Below are 18,972 nucleotides of genomic sequence, written 5' to 3'. Positions count from 1 at the left end.
GATGCCAGCGCTGCTCAGGTCACATGATATGACCCAGGGACACCGACAACTAGACCTCGCCAAATGGGCGGGTTGGGTTTCGACCCTTGACCCAAAACCCGCCAAGAGATTAAAATACACGTAACATATACCTGATTACATCACTCTATATCTGGTATTGGTTGTATTTCAACAGTAATACTGTAATATACAGGTAAATGGGTTCTTGGCGGGTTCGCGGGTATTCCTTCGGGTACCCAAAAAAGCAATATGGCGAGGTCTACCGACAACTTCCAACAAACCAAGCTTCCACCCAGGACTGGCTGGTATTAGACTTAGCATTTTCGTTGATGAGAACAGGGCTGTAATTCACTTGATCTTCGTTCAGCGACACCGCATGACGAATGCATTGGACACCCGACCATTGAAGCTGTTCTGTGATAGATGAGTCTTGAATAGTATCAAGAAATCCTACAAATCGAATGTTCTGGATCCCAAATTGAAACCCTGCATTACCGTTGCAAGAAAGTCTATTCATATTAGCTTTCAGCCACGAAGGGTTCCAGGGGCCCTTACTTTTCTCTTATCTATTTTACAAGCGGATTTAGATAAGCGAGGTCCAACTTGTGTCCAGAAAAGAGTTTCATGAAGGCTCTTTTGGGCTTCACTGTAGGCGTGTATTTTGATGTGCTGAGCAGATGAATTATTATACGGATGATCACTGGCAACAAGAGGCTAGTAGTTAATACATTTTCCAATATAAAGCGTTCCAGATGCCTTACGAGCTCCGGTGCTAAATCTAAAGAGCCATATTTCATGTTCTTTGTCAGTGCAATGCTTCAAGCAATACTAGAAGATGTTAGCGATTTAACACTACCTATCACCCACAATACATCACCTGAAATAATTCATGAATCCGGCTCTCAAGGGACAATGCTTTTCCATGGAGGTTAGCACTGAAGTAGTGATTAATCTGTGATATGTAATTAGTAAGTCTTCACCACTTTTTGCTCCTGGTGCGGCATGCCTGTTCAATTGGTCTTCCATCCGGGCCCGGGATAGTTCCATTCTATTCTTTATTGAGGAATGTATGCGGAAAATAGTGCTTTTGTTGTCTGAATCTTGGTCTTTGGTTTCCAAATTATAGTCAGTGCTTTGAATTGGAAGTGAATGACCACGATCACTCAGTGGCTATACCTGAGAAGCATCCATGAGAGTCATACCATGACCCATCCACACAAGCCACAATACGCTTCCTTGTAGCTCTACTCATATTGAAATCGGAATGCTGTATCGCTCAATTGTTTTTCGTGGAAGGAGTGGCTCTGAAAGGGAGGCTTGTTCAGATTAAGCGCGAGGGAGGGGGCGGATTCGCTAGAAATATAGAAATTGTACACTTGCCGCTGTATCGCGACATTCCATTTTTCACCAGATAAAGCCAACCCAATCACCAACAAAGACAAAGGAGCCACAGCGCCTCAATGCACATGTACGATTTCGCTCATTGAAATCTATCAGATGGGTAAAAAGCCGTCCAGTCAGAACTTTTCTCTTCACTGTGGCGGTTGATGACTGTTCTGATTCCCCAACCAAACTCGACGGGAATTTTGGCCGCAAATCAGAACGCATCGCTTTGGGTTTCTCGCTCATATTGCCAGCGCCAGCGTAGTTTGTTTTTTCCTTTACACGGCATCTTAGAGCGATCAAAATACTACAAATATACATTAGGCCGTGCTGGACATCACTTGCTCGCCTACTATCAACGTAATTTGCCAGAATACGAGATTTGGGCTGCTTCACACGCCTGAAACTACACCCCAACTGAGTCTTGGGCGATGCTAGTACAAACAACCGATATATTCATGCTGTAATGATCAATGGCAGATCTGCATCGCATCGAGTTGCTCAAGAATACTATGAAGATATCTGTGCTTACTGAGCACCTCCAGACGTCGCGTGTGTTATTGTTATGATGTATTGTTATCATTGATCTCTTTACTATTTTTATCATCAACCGTATGCCTCTTCATCTCCGAGCCCAACGTGCTCCAGCTTTAGCTCTAGCTTCAGCTCCAGCATTCAACCTCACGAAATACCGCTCCTGCCTCTTGGCGAGAACATATACCTGCAATATCTCGCCAAACATGGGTCATATTTTGAGACCTAGTCCCACCCTTCAAATGCTTCGGCGGCTACCTTTTGATACCGATTTTCGGGTTAAATTGGCAGCTCTTGCGCTCAAATCATGATTTTCCATTTGAGGGACGAGGGGAAAATCAAAGTTTCGCAGCGCTAAGACCGACCAGGAATACAGCAGAGGGAACAGTGGAACTTGTACGGAGTTTCGAGTGGTATGAGAGGAAGGAGGATCTTGGGAGTGGGGAGAGAGCAGGCATCCACCTCAATATACTCTAGTACTCTGCTCTGATAGACCTACCCATCTTCAAATGTTGAGTTGCATGCACATGGTCAGTATCCAACTGAATTTCATTTCTCCACAACTCATGTAACTCTGGTTTTTGGCCCTTGATGAAGAAGGTCTTGAGATCTTTTTGGTCAAGTACCGACTGAGGGTAGCCTAGCTAGTCATATATCATGTTACCACGGTTTACATTAGCCATTCTCAACTTCTAGAGTAAGCAAAAGCTCAGTCATACTTGGATAGATGTAGGTAGACTATATACAAGATGACATTGTAGATTGAAAACCAATAGAAGATATCAAAGCGGGATCCATGTCAGAATATCCTTGTACACTCACCCATGATCTATCTCGTCAATAAGAAAAGCGGGACGGGAAGCAAGATTTATGCACGCATTCGACTAACACTACCATACTTCGCCTGCCAGGCAAAGAAGTACAGCAGAGCTCCAAGTGGTTGTCCAACTAGACAAAAGCTGACCCAGAAAATACAATTTCCAATCGTCTTACCCAACGGATCACGCATCTTCTCCAGAGGCGCCGTGAGCGCAATTAACGGTAATTGAAATATCATGCCAAAAAATGCGACACCTGGAGTCAATTAGTCTAGAGTTCTCGAGGAAAGATTCAGGGATTGTACCAATAAAATTGTGGGTGGGGATCCCCACTAGCATCTCGTGCAGAATGGCGGATAACCCGAAGACCATACCATGCGCGGCTAGAGGGCTCCATCCACGACCCACCAGGGGGGAGTAGACATGCCTCTTCATGAAAAGATACACCGGTCGGTTCCAGGAGCGCCAGTAGGCTCCCAGACTGGAGCTATTCCACCAATCGGTGTAAAACTCACGGTCTCCGAACTGCATGACTTCCGCCAATGCATTGAGTAAGGCTTGGAAGAGAGCAAAGAACCCGGCAAGCCAAATGATCAAGGAGATGGTGGATAGCTTCATCACACGTTCCAAAATAGACGCGATGTCCATCACTGCAATCTTGTCGATCGAATTTCGGAGAACGGGCGCGGCATATTGCGCTGAGAGAAGCCAGATGAAAACCGATAATCCAACAAATTCGGCCAGTCGTTTTGCGACGAACGACCAACGAATAGATGTGGTGCGAGGGTAAACCGGCTGATATACCAATGTGGGGGCAAGCCAGAAATAGATGAGGTTATTAATGGTGACATTTCTGGGGTAGGGACATGTGGCGTAGATGTCCGGAAGGCCAGGATCGGCCGACGGGTTGAGGTATGCGAGACGTAGATCACGATTGGTGAAGGCATAGGAGCAATTCTTCAGCCACACAATGATCGCATGGAGCTGACAGATAGTGCCAATCCCTGGATGATGGATGTAGAAATATACCACGAAACTGGTCACTGCAAGACACAATGTGGCATTTACGGTGTGCAGAAAGGCCGTGTACGGCCAAGTGGAGCGGAAAGCCTGCTGGTCGCGCTCCTTTTCTTCAGCTGTTCTCTTCTGTTGACCTGCTGCTTGTTTTGCAGAAGATGCGGCAGATAATTCGATAACATATGCCAAAAACAAATGACATGGAACCAGAGCAAAGAGAATTGACCCGAGAATTAGGTCCTGTTTGCGATAGTCGTGACATTTAATACAGATCAACACTCCATACTGCATAAGAATGGTCAGTCAACTTTATCGGATTATTCTCTGCAAGTGTTTCAATCTTTGTGCTTACTTACCTTCATAAAGTTCTCAATAATTAAGCGTAGGTTCATGGCCACTATCCACTGTCAGCTTGCAAATTCACATGGGCGATTGCTTCGAGGCATCATCTCACCAAGAACCAGTACCATCAAGTTGCGAAATCCCAGAAAGCTAGGTGTCACATCCGAGTCTCTACTGAGGCTCGAATGCCGTAGCTGCGAATGATACGCGGCGATATGGCGATACTTGCTGCGTTTTCGCCCTTGCGGCTGTGTTTGAGCCTCGGCTTCATTTGGAGCAGCTCCATTAGTCGTAGAAGAGCTTGGGGGCTCATGGACCGTCTGGATAGCTTTGATCTTGGACACCATTTTGCGCGATTTCAGAAACTTTTGCGCTTCGGTCCTTTTGTCCTTTGGTTAATTGCGCAATTGGACCGGAACAAGGTCAATGCGAAAGAGTAAAGGATAACCCGGAATAGTCACAACCAGAAAGACAAGTAATCCTTAAGGATGAAAGCATCTATGGCTTTCTAACATAATAAAATGAGGGGGAAGTAATAGAAACCGTTGAACTAAGCGGGGGTGGGAGAGAGAAACAAGGCATCATAGCGCAAGCAACGAGATAATCCATGTAACCAATCAGCTGAGGCGGTCGAGCTCCAAAGGAGTCCCGAAGCCTGCAAAGCTCCGCGACTTTCCTCCCAACGCATTAACGCCGACTCTATTCCTTACAGGGTTATTCCCTGTCCTGCATCTTTCTCAAATTGTTAAACCAACCATTCTTCTGGTCATGATTCTGTGATCATTCTGACCGCAATTTCCAACGATTCTCGGGTTTAGTCACAATGGCCTTCTACGACGAGCATGGAGGCGACGCCCAATTTGGGAGATACAACAAGAACTTTGAAGGCCCCGTCGGTCCCCGTCGGCCTAGTATGTACTATTTCCTTTCAGATGTTCAAGCCAACTGAACAGACCACTAACAAATTTCACAGGACTGGTCACTGATTATGGCTCGTCAATGGTACAATGGATGCGCACACGACGACCCCGATACCAAGGTGGGCACAGAATGGAGGTGGAAAGACCCAGTCCGAGTTTTACAGTGGATGTGAGTTGGCGCAAGCTGGCCCTGAAGTATCGTGTGTCGCAGAGCAAAAGAAACGGAAAATTGACCAGAACTTGATCCACAGATGCTTCCACCCGTTGGTCGACCCCATTCGCCCGCTGACACAATTCCCGTACGACATCTTCATCAATCTATCGGAAAATCGAAGAAACCTATCGTTGTGGTGAGATGGACTCCCGAGGGCAGGCGGCTGTTGACCGGCGGTCACACCGGCGAGTTCATGCTCTGGAACGGTACAGCGTTTAACTTTGAGACGGTGATGGATGTACGTTTTAATCCCGATCCCAAATAGCCAGAGTGGCTACTAATCGATCGCTAGGCACACTATGATCAAATCCAAGCAGGTGTGACGTCGCTAGCATGGGCGCATAGCCAAGACTGGCTGATCTCGGGCGGACAAAGAGGAGATGTGAAATACTGGCGCCCGAACTTCAATAACGTCGAAACCATTGATGATGCTCACCATGACGCCGTGCGAGATCTCGCCTGGGCCCCAAGCGATACCAAATTCCTTTCCGCATCTGATGACACGACCCTCAAGATCTTCGATTTCACCACCCGAACCTGCGATACCGTTCTCACGGGACACAACTGGGATGTCAAATCCTGCGACTGGCATCCTACAAAGGGTTTACTGGTTTCCGGCTCCAAAGATCACCAAGTCAAGTTCTGGGACCCCAGGACGGCCCGGTGCTTGACAACGCTTCACAGTCACAAAAACACAGTCACTGCGACTCGATTCTCGCGGGTTAACAATAACCTCCTTGCTACGTCGTCGCGGGATCAGACGGCGAGAGTGTTCGATTTGCGCATGATGCGGGATATCTGCATTCTACGCGGTCATGAGAAGCCGGTTTCTTCTCTGACTTGGCACCCGATCCACAGCAATCTGATTTCAACTGGTGCCGAAGATGGGTCTATGCATCACTATCTACTGGACGAGCCCAACTTGCCCGCTGGTGTGGTTCCTACGGTGGCGCCGTACGACAGCCCAGACCCTGCTAATACCCCTCCACAAGTGATCTACCCGGCCCACCGCGTTCAATACGCCCACGGCGCTACGATCTGGTCACTAGATTGGCATCCACTAGGCCATATTCTTGCTTCTGGATCCAAGGATAACTTCACTCGATTCTGGTCGCGGGCTCGGCCTGGCGAGACTAGCTACATGACAGATCGTTTCCACATCGGTGAGGAGGCCGCTGAGGCTCAAGGAACATGGAATCGGGGCTTCGGTCGCAAACAGATGCGGGAGGATGAGGAGCAAGAAATGCAAGATGAAGCCGAAGGTCTGGTCGATCAGCGACGACCTGGTGCTTCTCTCCCAGGAATCCAGGGTGGTCCTGTATCTCAGCTTGATGGTCCAGGGCTGCTACCTGGTATTGGTGCGGCCCAGCCTCCGCCTTCAGGGATGCCAGCTGCCATGGGTGGGATGGACCCCGGTCGCCTAGCTGCAATTATGTCTTCGCATCCCCCGCCTCCGCCACAAAACGGTCCTCCAAATGGTGGGATGCCCGGCTTCCCTATGCTTCCCGGAATGGGGGCTCCACCAATGAACCTGGATATGGCACAGTTACAAAAACAAATGATGGCTCAAGGAATTCAGATGCCTCCGAACCTCAACCTCCAGAACATGGCTGCCGCAATGGGTGGCCTTCCTGGTCTGCAAGGTGGGATGCCGGATGGTGGACGTCGATAATCCCGTGGAAGATACTGGTGTATTTCGGTCGGCGTACGGGACTTATATTAAGCATTCTGGTGGCAACCCTGGATCAGGTGGACGGCGCTCGTTGACATATCGAATTTCTTGGGCGTGTATTATAGAAATGAAAACGGATGTCTTCAAATCCCAAAGAAATGATGCAAAGGCGTGCATCGTAGATTTAAAGTCCGCCTTGTATTGGGAAACTGGTTAAGATGAGCACCATCACATTGACTCCAGCCCAGATCATCGGCACCCAGGTGGACATCCTGAAGTTTCCCGAATCATAGATTTGACCAAGTCTGTTTGCCATTAGAGAATCGCGTTATTTGCTTTTGATATAACAACCACTCACACTACACCAACGATGCTTCCAGCTAGCAGTGCTTCTAAACCAGAAACCACGGCGTACAGTAACGGCACAAGCCATACCACACTCCAATTGCGACAATGCGTCAGGGTAACGCACCCGGCGACTGTAAGGTGGGTCACTCCATAAAAAATCAAAGTCCAGTACAGTGTGAAGCGCCAGATATCCGTCGTATAATAGAGATAATAAGCTTCTTTGTGGTGAGAGGGGACTGGGTCGTACAGCGAGGGAAACGAAGGTGTGTGGTAGTTGATTGGGACCCGGTTGCTGGCCATGGAGAAGGAATGTTGCGGCTCTTCTGCCGCGATAAACAAAGAAGACTAGATCATGTTCCGTTGGCGATACTGCATATCAAAGTTAAAGTGTATGGCTTGGTACAGGAGAAGTTGCGATTGCGTTAATCTTTGATGTTTGGACGCACGGGCATGACGCTACTTGTTTGCACTGTTTGCGGATCCACTCCGGGACCTCGGCTGGAACTGGGGTTCTCCGCGCTTTGGCTTCCCCCCATCTTCTTTCCCCTAGGCCATGTAGAAGACCTTGTGGGCACTCCTGTCCCAACTGTGGTCCATCCTTTATGGCAACTGAACGTTCACTTGCACGTCTGCTGCGTTCGCTGCAGGCGACCTCAAGCTTTGAAGATGCTGCTGGGTAAGCCGATCCATACGTGCTTGATGTCCGATAACTAATGCTTATATCATTATAGTCTCCTTCCCACAGCGACAAGTTTTTTGTCGGTCCTTGGTAATCCGTTGAACTTGACGCTTCTCGCATCGCAACTTCTCTCCGCGCCTGCCCTCTGGGACCACCCGGTCGATTTACAAGCATGTCGCAAACTCATGAGCGTTTTTAACACCGCCGCCATCGCGGTCCTGCACAATGATAACATTGAAGAACCCCGGATGCCGCATGGACGGAATCGGAGCATTGAACGTGAAGCATGGGCGAAGGCGGTGGTTCAGGGCGCAGATGACAAGTCTCCCCGTTGGCGACACATGATCCTACTTGGCGGCATACTCCTGGGATTTGAGGGACAGAATCGACAGGGACTCCCGTGGACCATTCGAACAAAACTTGAATCTGCACTGGCAACAGCAGCCCAATTGGCAGTGGAGGGGCTGGATCCCGAAGCGGGGATAGATGGCCATTGCATCACCATGGTGCTGAACTACACGTTTGAGCTATTATCAGATCTGCAAAGGAAAAAAATCGATTATGATCGATTATTGCCTGTTATGGTAAAATCCGTTTTCTTTTCTCCGGAAGGACTCGAAGGAGGGTTCTTTTTGGGAGCGATTGATGACGACGTTGTTGAAGCTCCAGGGAAGAAATTCCAATGGAAAGCCGATTCAAGGACGTTTGGTTATTTCTCTGCTATTTCTGCTCGCCCGCTAGTATCAGCGTTGGGGCCTTTGTCCCGGTTGATTTCTCATGCTGTTGAGAATGCCCAGAACCCGCAATTGGTTGCGCAAACGGTCGATTATATGGCCGACTTTGTACGGACCTTGATGGTGCAGTGGCGACAAAATAAACTCTCTGAGATAGATGTCGCAGAGGAAAAGGACTTCTTAGATGCTGATACGTTACAAACCACTATTCCGGAGCTCTGGAAGGTTCTCCGGAATTGCTTGTATTCGGTGGTGATTGTCCTTCGCGCGGTTCTTGGTAGAACAATCAACGACCCTGCTCTCGCAGCCCATGGTAGTAAGTTGGCTAGGAACAGGAAGTTGATTGTCCACTCGCTAACACAATCAATATTAGGTGCGCCGTACCTGTCTATGCAATCTCTTCATATTCTTCGCAATCTCTACTTTATCTCCTCTCGCACAGGCCAGAATGGATCGTCGCAACAAAGCTTCGTCTTCCTGACCGCTATCGATATACTTTCCCAATACCCTGACTTGGCCGAAAATTTCCTACGCAGTATCAAGCCTGGGGATATGGGCCAAATTCCTGACCACCCAGTGGAACGATGCTTGGATCTGTTCTTCTTGAATGCTGCGGAACATTTCCCTCTGGTGCTATCACCCCAGGCTAATGAGGATCTTCTCTTATCCGCTGCATTCCCGTACCTTGCAGCTGGTGCTAACAGTCTTCTTCTGGAAATATTTGAAGCCGCTCACAGCGTGGTGCTCGTTGTATTCGCTATAGCCCATAATTCGGAGCTGGCTGCCAAGCATCTTCCATTCTATATTGACAACCTATTCGCGGTGAGTTCAGCTTCATGAATAGTCTAGATCATATATCTGATGATAACTTACAGGTGTTCCCCGAAAACCTCTCCGCTCGGCAGTTCCGTCTTGCATTCAAGACAGTCATTCAAGTCACGGCGCCTCCATCACCCTTGGCCAACAGTCAACCAGTGCTCCCCTCCATCCTACTTGAAGTACTGCGGGATCGCGCACTGAATGGGTCCACGACTCCCATCACCCCGACATCCGGGAATAGTTCGTCTGGTATGGACACTGAAATTCCTCTTTCGGCAAAAGCTGTGCTCACTCTGGCACTGATCGACTCGTTATCTTTCCTCCGAGTAGATGACCTGGAGGATTGGCTTCCTCTAACAGCAGATTTAATAAATACCATTGAAGACCGAACTATGCGCCATACCTGTGTTGATCGGTTCTGGGAGGCATTGAGCATGGGTGAGATGGATGTTGACCGAGCCCACTGTTGTGTCAATTGGTGGAGCACTCAAGGTGGTCGAGAATTGGTTCTTTATGGTGCCGAGCCTACCCCAGGAGCTGAATCCAAGGCGGAGGAAATTGGACCATTTATGAGTGGTGCCGTTGGTCGGGTAGCACCGGAGAGTAAGCTGTGATGATCTCAGAGTGAGCATGTCATATACCATAACTTATACCACAAACATTCAAAGTCTAACCATTTTCGTACATCAATTGAATTGATATGCTCCATTACCTGGTAATTTTAAAAATTGAAGTAGAAATAGCAATGTTGACCCTGTGGAACTTTGAAAGATCTGTCAATACAACCCGCGGACTGTAGGTATGGACATATAGAATAATGGAAGTCAGTAGGTTACATGAACATGCGAGACTGGCCCAGGCAATGATGTGGAGAGGTAAAACTCCACTCTGGGGAAGCTATCCACATATGTCATCTTATTTAGCTTTTTAGTCCTTTCAATTTTGTTTGCTAGTTCATGAAATATAGCGTGGAGATATAGTATTTGTGCATGAAATTGCAATTCAACGAGCTGTTAGGTCTCCCGTAATTTGAAAGAAATCCATTTGCAAATATGATATGTGTAGAAAGAAAATTACTATCTCATTCATATCCATATAGTGTAGAAGAAGTAATGTTGCTGAACATATGTCTTATGTAACATTAAACATTGAACGTAGATCTGGTTCCTACTCAGTGTCTCCATAGGTAAAACGTCACCGGTTTTCCTTGTCGCGTTGCCGCCCGCCAAAAAAAAAGCTACCTCCAGCACTGCACGTGGACTACCAGGTATTAATTCTCTCCAAATCTATTCCACGTTCTCTTTTATATTCACTTGTTTTCCCCTATAGAACCTTGAGAGTGTTTTTACGTTTGATCTTTGGATTTGTTCATTTAAGCGCCCTTATTTGTCATCGCCTATTACCCCCATTGTCTGGCGGAAAATGTCATGGCAGAACCCCCGCCAGAGAGCTCTCACCCCCCACCTGGTACGCCCTTGATCGACTCTACTCGATCCTACGGCGACTCCATGGAAGATCCAGATCCCCAAGCGACCCGGAAGCGACCGCGTCTTGATAGTGGAAATCGCGTGGGAGAGTCGTTGTCCATTGACTCCTGCGCGACACCTCCGGCCGCACTTGCCTCGGAGATGGATGTCACTCCCGACTCAGCTCGCCCCAGCAAAGTTACGATCAACGTGAAGTCTCCAACTACTGATATGACTTCCGAACCTATTGAGTCCGCCCCTACCGAACCTCAAACTTTCACACCTGCCACCACCCCGCAACCTGCAACCACCGAAAACACCGACGCGACCCCCGACGTCATCTTGATAGCTTCCTCCCCTTCACAAAGTCCTGAAATCGAGGTCGCGGAGCTGGAGGACATGGATCAGGACCCCAACACTTCACACTGGAGACCTATTGATGAGGCATTGCGTGGTCATGCCGCCTCGGACATTGTCGAGGATGAACCCTTGGCGCTGATTGATACCTTTCCCAAATTGTACGAGGATCAGGTAGCTCGGGACAATCTACAGAGAATTATTATGATCATGGAAAAGCAGGAAGTTCGCGAAACCGACATACTCACAGTGGTCAAAGCCTGGTTCGAACAAGCTGCAAACAATCTGGACTGCTTGCTCCTATCATCTGTCATCGACGATATTGACTTCTGGGACCTTGTGCCAAAGTTAATGGAAACTATGCTTCGCAGAAATGTCATACTGCCCATGGATGCCGGACATGGCGTGTTGACAACCCTCGAGGAGTTTCTTGTGGATTATGTCCGCATCACGCATCACTTGCTTCACATGGACTGCATGAACTTGCGCCATGAGCTTGATGAGCCCGAGATGCAGGATAGTGTGTCCCGTGCTTGGCTGAATAATCTTGCTTGGCTATTACAATATTCAACTATTCCCTTCTTCCGTGCCACGGAAAATGTCTATGGAACGGAGGTCATTGACGTCGTGGCTCGAGTAAGGGCAAAAACAGTCGCCCTTGGTGTTTTCCAAGAGCTGGTAGATTTTGCTTCTCTGATTGCTGAGAATGCCGCAAAGAAATCTCACTGGGTTAATGCCTTGGTTCCATTCTTCCATGTTGCAAATAGCGCGATCGACAGCTCCGTAGAACGGAGACAGATCGTGACTGGAGAACTGACCGTCGACTCGCCATTCAACACACCTCACTTGAAACTCCTCTATGATACTGTGCGCCTGATTGATGAGAAGTTCCAAGAATCTATCTCCAAGAAATCCTCATGGCTGACAAGCGAACTGGCTGAGCAACTTTTGCGTCAAACCCAACGCTGCTTAAACTTGCTTTATGCCCGGGACAACGAATTTGTCACACAAATGTCAAGTGACCTCTCGATTGAGCTTTCAGATGATATTGATGTTAGAGATCAGCTTCTCATCCTTGTGTGGGGGTGGAAATTCCGAATTTTGAAGAAGTACATTATGGAAGGTCGAATGGAACTGCGAGCGCATGGAGTGGAGACCATGCAGTCGGACTTGGTTTCTATTTGGAGGCAGCACCTCTCCGCCGACCCCAGTGGACTTGAGATACCATTCGTCAAATATCTGGTCCGCTTTATCCTCGATAATAAGATAGTGGATTACCTCGTGGGTGTCGATTCTCATCCACAATTGATTAGCCGATGCAGCAATATCGTTGGGTTTTTGATTGTGACATCGACCTACAACAAGTCCGTGACAGATATGATCTGGGCAACTGTGACAGACAGCCAAGACAGCCGCATCGTCTCCGAAGTCCTAGCTATGCTCGTAAAAACTTTTTGGATGCACGCGACTACAGCCCCGGATGTGATTTACATCTGCGCCAAAGTGTTGGACCTACCGTTGGATCGTTTTGATGGGCGCATGCTTGAATTCTGCGACAGCATGCTCAGCCGTATCTCCGAAAGACCCCTTGATCATGACGCTGGTGAATATGTTGACGCAATACCTCTGCGACTATGCGTGCGCTTGATTAGAGAGAGCACCGCAGCGGAGGATATGTCCGTTGAGCAAAAGAAACTGATGCAAACCAAGGGTGCTAAGTACCTCGAACGGTTCATCGAAGCTGGTATCAGTGTGAATGACAGAATGGACATGTATGAACGCTGCATTCAAGATATCGCCGAGATGAACCAATTCACTGCGGGAAGCATTCAGGTGCTCTGTGCCCTTGTCCCGATGAACGACTCGCAAGAGATGAGGAAATTGGCGGAGGAATTCGACTTGACTCGTCTAGTGATCAACGACCTCCTTCACACCGTGAAAGACGATCAAGCCGACTTTGCCAACGCGTCCTCACACTATGACCTTGAATCACGTATTGAAATCTTGTACCGCCTCGTCGACATGGCCCCAGATACGGTCACCCCTGAACTTGGAAGCGCCTTCTGGAATGAAATTCTCTTGTCAAATAAATTGGGGCATGATGGACACAAGGCAGCCTGGAAAATGATGAGTGCCTTGAGCGGAAGTTCCAAATCCAACCCGTTTCTGGAGCGCTGCATTCACGAGTACCTGCCTGGATTGTCGCCGAAGGATTTCACACTCGAAGTCCTTTCCTTCGCAAAACAGTCCATAAGTTATGAGGTCCGCTTCAACCCACCACCCCCAGCAGGAGATGATGAAGTTATCACCGTTCCCGGGATGGATCGGATTTGGAACTTCATCTTGACGGCCCTCCCCGGCACGATCGAGACCGAGGCCACAGAATTTGCCATCGAGGTTTACCTAGATCATCGGATTATCCGCAATTCCCCGCGAGGTGCAATCGAAGCCACGCACATTTCCGTTGTCAACCGTTGTATTGATCAACTAAAATCCACCGCGGCAACGCTGAACACCCCGGAAAGCACAGTCAGGGACGATACCTCGATGGACAGCGTAACCTTGAGTGGGGAATTAGATGCCGATGAACTCAAATTTAGGCGGTCTCTTATTTTCCTTCGGCAATTCTTGTACGGCTTGAGAACTCGCCCAATCTATAGCCCCCCCAGAGGTTCACCTCCCAGCCTCCCAGAACGGCCATTGAAAGGCAACCCGATTGATATCTCTTGGCAATCGTTCAACGGGAGCGCTGGCTCACCCATCAATACATTACGGATCGGTGATCTGTCGACGGCAGCAGAACTGATGGAAAGGCTCGTCCAGCTTACTGGATTCTCCAAGTTGTTGGCCATCTGGGGTGGTCAGCGCTTTGATATTCTAACAGACCCGGACATCCTTGTGAAGGATATGAAACGCCACCCTGGTTTACTCATTCTTCGCAAGGCACCAGATGCTCAAGAAGTCTGTCATGACAGCAAAAATCAATCTCTTACAACAGTCGACTCCGAGGTGCTCAAGCATTTTGATGAGATCTATGAGCTCTTGTCCCTCAAGGATGACTTGGCCAGAGAAATATTCGATTTTCTTATTGTCTTTCCACCACAGCAACGAGTCTTGGCGCTTGTTAGTGCAGAAGATAGTGACGAAAAGACACTGTTCCCACTTCGAACGCCTTTCGTGGCATTTTATTCCTTTAATGCGCTATTGACATGTCTTCGCGCAGAAGAAATCCAGGTATTTCAAACAGAATTCATTTTCTATTCCACTAAACTAATCCTCAACAGGTGACACCCAAGCAAAGCTTTGTCTCGCATAGCATTGCGATTTTGGTGAAGTTTTTGATGTCACATGAACTTTCAGAGTCTATCAAACTCGATCGGCTTCGATTCGCCCTTGCCACGAAAGCCATTGAATGTCTTTTATCTGCTCTTGCTGGTAATATTATCCTGAAATCAAATCTGATCACCATATGCTAATGAACATAGTCTATCGCCCGGATAATGACGCCTCGGCATTGATTTCCGACCCGGCACCTTTTGTCCGGCGGTTGTTAGGCCTCATTGAAACTGCACGCTCTCTGCCTGAAACGCCTATGGCCGCTGCTGGCGTTCACAAGTTGATATGCGATTGTTTTGCATTCATTATTGAAGGCTCGATTCGCGATCACAAATTTTGGGAGACAGTCAAACAATTCGCCAGGTTTGATCAGCTCATGCTGGATTTGCTTCTCAAGGAATGCCGACAGACCATCCGAAATGATGTTTCCGAAAGAATAAAAATGATCTGCAGGCCTAAGTTGCTGAAGCAATCTGGGAAGATAACTGGCGACGGTTTGCAGACCCAGAATCCTGCCGAGAGCCCTACTCGAATTGACATGCTTGCTACCATTTGGGATGCTTTGGTTGGCATTATTCCACAAACACCGGATTATGCTGGACAGTCTGCCGAATTTTTCAAGGTCGTTCTCTGGGTGTTCCGCTCTGTTGCCGAAAAGTCCCCTCAAGATGTGATTCTCAGTCATTATCTCCGGGAATGGACTGGAGTCATGTTTCGCCATCAACCCGAGGAGTTCGTTGGGCGTGAGATTGTTGACGAGTTGATTTTGGGGTTTGCTCTCCTGCTGGAGAGCTGCCTTGAGCTGGCCGAATACGCCATGGTCGAGCTGGATACTTCTGATCTTCCAGAGAAAATTTTGAATACCTATCTTTTCCCAGACTTGTCGGACATTGTCGATAGCCCAATCACGCCGCGGATCCCTGTGATGCACACATTGACTCGTCAGAAACTATACAACGTCATCAATCTATTGTGCAATCGAACTGATGAGAATCTCCACCGAACCATGAGGGAGCTTGAAGATGTTGTGCCTCGAGACGTTTCATACGGCCCCAATTCCAATTATGAGCGATCAAAGATGATTCGAGCTCCAGAGGGGTATGCCGGCCTAAAGAATTTGTCTAACACTTGCTACCTGAACTCGTTGATGACACAACTTTTCATGAATGTGGAATTCCGGGATTTCATGCTCAGACTGCAGGTTGTGGATGGGGATTCATCTCAAGTACTTCTAGAAGAAACCCAAAAGCTTTTTGCATGGATGCAGAATACTTGGACAAAGAGCTTCGATCCGCAGGCTTTTGTTGAGAGCATCCGAACCTATGACAACGAAGCCATTGACGTTACCGTTCAGATGGATGTTGATGAGTTTTACAATCTCCTGTTCGATCGTTGGGAGGCTCAAATTGTTGACTCGAAATGCAAAAAGAAGTTCAGATCTTTCTACGGTGGTCAGTTGGTTCAGCAGATCAAGTCTAAGGAGTGCTCACACATTTCGGAAAGGTTGGAGCCATTTTCCGCCATCCAGTGTGACATCAAGGGCAAGGCCAATCTCGAAGAAAGCTTGCAGGCATATGTCGAGGGTGAGATCATGCAAGGAGATAACAAATACTCTTGCACTGCCTGTGGTCGCCATGTCGATGCTGTCAAGCGAGCCTGCCTAAAAGACGTGCCTGATAATCTCATCTTTCACCTGAAAAGATTTGATTTCGATATGGTCTCAATGACCCGAAGCAAGATCAATGACGAATTCCAGTTCCCAGATCGCATCGATATGACGCCGTACAATGTGGAATATTTATCTGATCCAGAAATGCTTGCCGAGCCCGATGTCTTTGAGTTGGTTGGTGTTTTGGTCCACACTGGCACGGCTGAATCCGGCCATTATTACTCATACACTCGTGAGCGACCTTCTGCAGGCTCTGCATCATGGGTTGAGTTCAATGACTCGGATGTAAGCCGATTTGATCCTTCGACTATCGCAGATCAGTGCTTCGGTGGCCATGGCGAAACGATGCATTCCATGGGTGGTGTTCACATCAGCAAGGTCTGGAACGCTTACATGCTGTTCTATCAGCGTGTCTCGATGATGGACAAGTCGAAGGAGTTCTACCAGCCACTGAAGCAAAACTGTCCGGTGCGGGTACCCGTGCCAATCGAGTTTGCCAACCACATTGCCATGGAAAATGAGTTGTTCATTCGAACTTACTGTCTTCTTGATCCCTCTTACGCGTATTTCGTTCATCGTTTGCTTGAAACAATGCGGGAGACGAACCTTGATTATGCGCACAGATCGGAACTCGAGGTACTTGCCATGGAGGTTGGGCTGGATACTTTCGAGCAGCTGATCTTGCGAACCAAAGAATACCTGGGAGCGGAGAGTATGGTCACTGAGCTATATCAATTACTTCGTCGGAACCCACGTGCCGCTTTGCAGACGCTGAAATGGACTTGTAGCAGGAACACTTCACTCCGCAATATCATTCTGCGAAGTGCCAATGGGGAAATTCGACAGAAAGGAATTATGCTCCTGATGGGAGCGCTCCAACGATTACACTTGATGGATCCAGAGTTGGATGAGAGTGAGCGTATTCCCATGAAGAGTCGAGCCCAACCGCTTATTGAGCGCATTGTCGATATGCTGCAGAGTCTATGGCCTACGCTGCAGGGTGTCCCACGTGTCTGGGAAGATTACTTCGATTGTTTCATCAAGCTTGCTGAGTGCGGACTAGATGTCATGGGCATCTTGTTTGATAAACGCATATTCATTCGATGTCTCGAAATTATTTGGTTCGACCAGGATGACAGGATGAAATTGGAGCGGTTTTACCCCAATTACAGCAGAATGTTGGAGAAGGGACGTCGTTTCATGTACTCGAATATGCTGATGCTCTGCGCTCTTTTCTTTAGGAGCATGGACTTCGCGCTTCGGGCAGTTCCAGACAATGAAATTCGCAAAGCATCACCAGATGGGAAGTTTCCGGTCAGCTACACTGAAAGCAGATACATCTGGCAAGTTGACGATGATGGCAATGCCGGCTTCTTGCGGCAATTACTCCAACACGAGAATTTCGGTCTTCAAGATTCTACTGTGGATATCTTTAGGAGCTTTGTGGTAGCAGAGCCCGAAGCGGGTTTCATGGACCGTATCATCAAATCTTTGGAGATTGGTCTTCGACTATCACCCGCGGAGCTCTGCGGTCCATTCTTGGTTGCGGCCATTGTTTTTTGTAAACACGCACCTGAAGTGGGAGATGTCACTGGTATGATCGACTTCGTGGCCAAGGGAGTGACCACCATCAATAACAGTGGTGGTATTGATCACCTTGACTTTTTCACACAGCTTTCCAATCAAGACGCGGTCAACGAGCGGCTGTCATTGGGACCTGAGTGGTTCTCGGGCATTGTCCAGCAGAGGATCCCGGACTTCGTTCCGACCTTACTTGTTGATCCTGAAAGAGTGGTCCGCCAACAGACAATTGAATTGACCAATAGGCTCCTTTTCTCACTGGATAGTGCGGAAAACATGACCCAAGAACCCCGATCTCCGCATATTGAGATTGGCAGGCAGCTGGGCAAAGCCTGCGTACAAAAGATCAACACTCTATTCCTCGCTGGGCAAATCGCAAGCGTTGAATCCAGAATGATCTATAACATTACATCAACCGTGACTCGTTGCTTGGAGAACTATTTCGACCCCAACGATGAAGATGACCAACTCATCATACAGCAGGCAAACGGTACTACCAATGACCAGATCCACATGAACCTCTTGACTAACTATTTCTTCCAGAAACCCTCAACTTGCTCGAACAAATCACAGTCGATGTTCCCGACGATTTTGTCTCAGGTACGATATCAATTTCAACCCCCTACGACGCCTTCTAACGGGGCCCAGAATCCGAAATGGCCTCACCTGAAGAGTGGGAGGCCACATCTGCACTGGCCAGTGACTCTGAAATGGGACTCGCGGGTTCCCCTTAGATGGAAGACATGGCCCTCGGTTAAGTTTTGCTCTTTTTGTTCTTTTCTGCCTATGAAGATATCATATGACTTCAGCGAACGTGACATGGAGTTGTGATGAAAGATTCAACTATGATTTTATGACCTGGGAAATTTGCACTTTTTTTCTGTTTATGGTGGCGTTCCTTCTTACAATACCTCACTGGTGTTCCAATGATATAGAAATCCATCGGAATTCACATCATCGAAGTAATGTAAATCCTGCATGGATCAGCCTGAGGTGTATTGCGGAGAGGCAATTCTAGATCAAGTTTATTCAAATTGATTGGTGTTAATACAGTAAACATAGACGCCAGCGCCAATGTCAGAG

The 18,972-nt window shown here is 48.0% G+C and overlaps 5 protein-coding genes across 5 annotated transcripts; 3 read left to right on the top strand and 2 right to left on the bottom strand.

The window, feature by feature from the left end:
• Nucleotides 1-2,785: 2,785 nt before the first annotated feature.
• N7520_000413 (putative diacylglycerol O-acyltransferase (DgaT)) lies at nt 2,786-4,441 on the bottom strand (the record flags this gene model as incomplete). Its single annotated transcript, XM_057134348.1, has 4 exons — nt 2,786-2,991; nt 3,041-4,037; nt 4,109-4,149; nt 4,207-4,441. 4 exons carry the CDS (start codon nt 4,439-4,441, stop codon nt 2,786-2,788), a joined length of 1,479 nt encoding a protein of 492 aa, XP_057000284.1.
• Nucleotides 4,442-4,917: 476 nt separating this feature from the next.
• N7520_000412 (WD40 repeat domain-containing protein) lies at nt 4,918-6,900 on the top strand (the record flags this gene model as incomplete). Its single annotated transcript, XM_057134347.1, has 4 exons — nt 4,918-5,005; nt 5,068-5,183; nt 5,266-5,466; nt 5,521-6,900. 4 exons carry the CDS (start codon nt 4,918-4,920, stop codon nt 6,898-6,900), a joined length of 1,785 nt encoding a protein of 594 aa, XP_057000283.1.
• Nucleotides 6,901-7,084: 184 nt separating this feature from the next.
• N7520_000411 (uncharacterized protein) lies at nt 7,085-7,548 on the bottom strand (the record flags this gene model as incomplete). The annotated part of the gene is made up of 2 exons (XM_057134346.1): nt 7,085-7,205; nt 7,259-7,548. 2 exons carry the CDS (start codon nt 7,546-7,548, stop codon nt 7,085-7,087), a joined length of 411 nt encoding a protein of 136 aa, XP_057000282.1.
• A 302-nt stretch (nt 7,549-7,850) lies between these two features.
• pex8 (putative peroxisomal membrane protein Pex17) lies at nt 7,851-10,094 on the top strand (the record flags this gene model as incomplete). Its single annotated transcript, XM_057134345.1, has 4 exons — nt 7,851-7,924; nt 7,980-8,977; nt 9,035-9,483; nt 9,537-10,094. The coding sequence occupies 4 exons, from the start codon at nt 7,851-7,853 to the stop codon at nt 10,092-10,094; spliced, it is 2,079 nt and encodes a 692-aa protein (XP_057000281.1).
• Nucleotides 10,095-10,907: 813 nt separating this feature from the next.
• N7520_000409 (uncharacterized protein) lies at nt 10,908-18,623 on the top strand (the record flags this gene model as incomplete). Its single annotated transcript, XM_057134344.1, has 5 exons — nt 10,908-14,537; nt 14,588-14,738; nt 14,789-18,379; nt 18,433-18,489; nt 18,538-18,623. The coding sequence occupies 5 exons, from the start codon at nt 10,908-10,910 to the stop codon at nt 18,621-18,623; spliced, it is 7,515 nt and encodes a 2,504-aa protein (XP_057000280.1).
• Nucleotides 18,624-18,972: the final 349 nt, after the last annotated feature.

Source organism: Penicillium odoratum (genome assembly GCF_028828045.1).
Source record: "Penicillium odoratum strain IBT 22623 chromosome Unknown utg000001l_segment0_segment0, whole genome shotgun sequence".
In the NCBI taxonomy this organism is placed as follows: Eukaryota; Fungi; Ascomycota; class Eurotiomycetes; order Eurotiales; family Aspergillaceae; genus Penicillium; species Penicillium odoratum.
The sequence above is the reverse complement of the archived record's forward strand: the minus strand, read 5'-3'. Positions and strand labels throughout refer to the sequence as shown.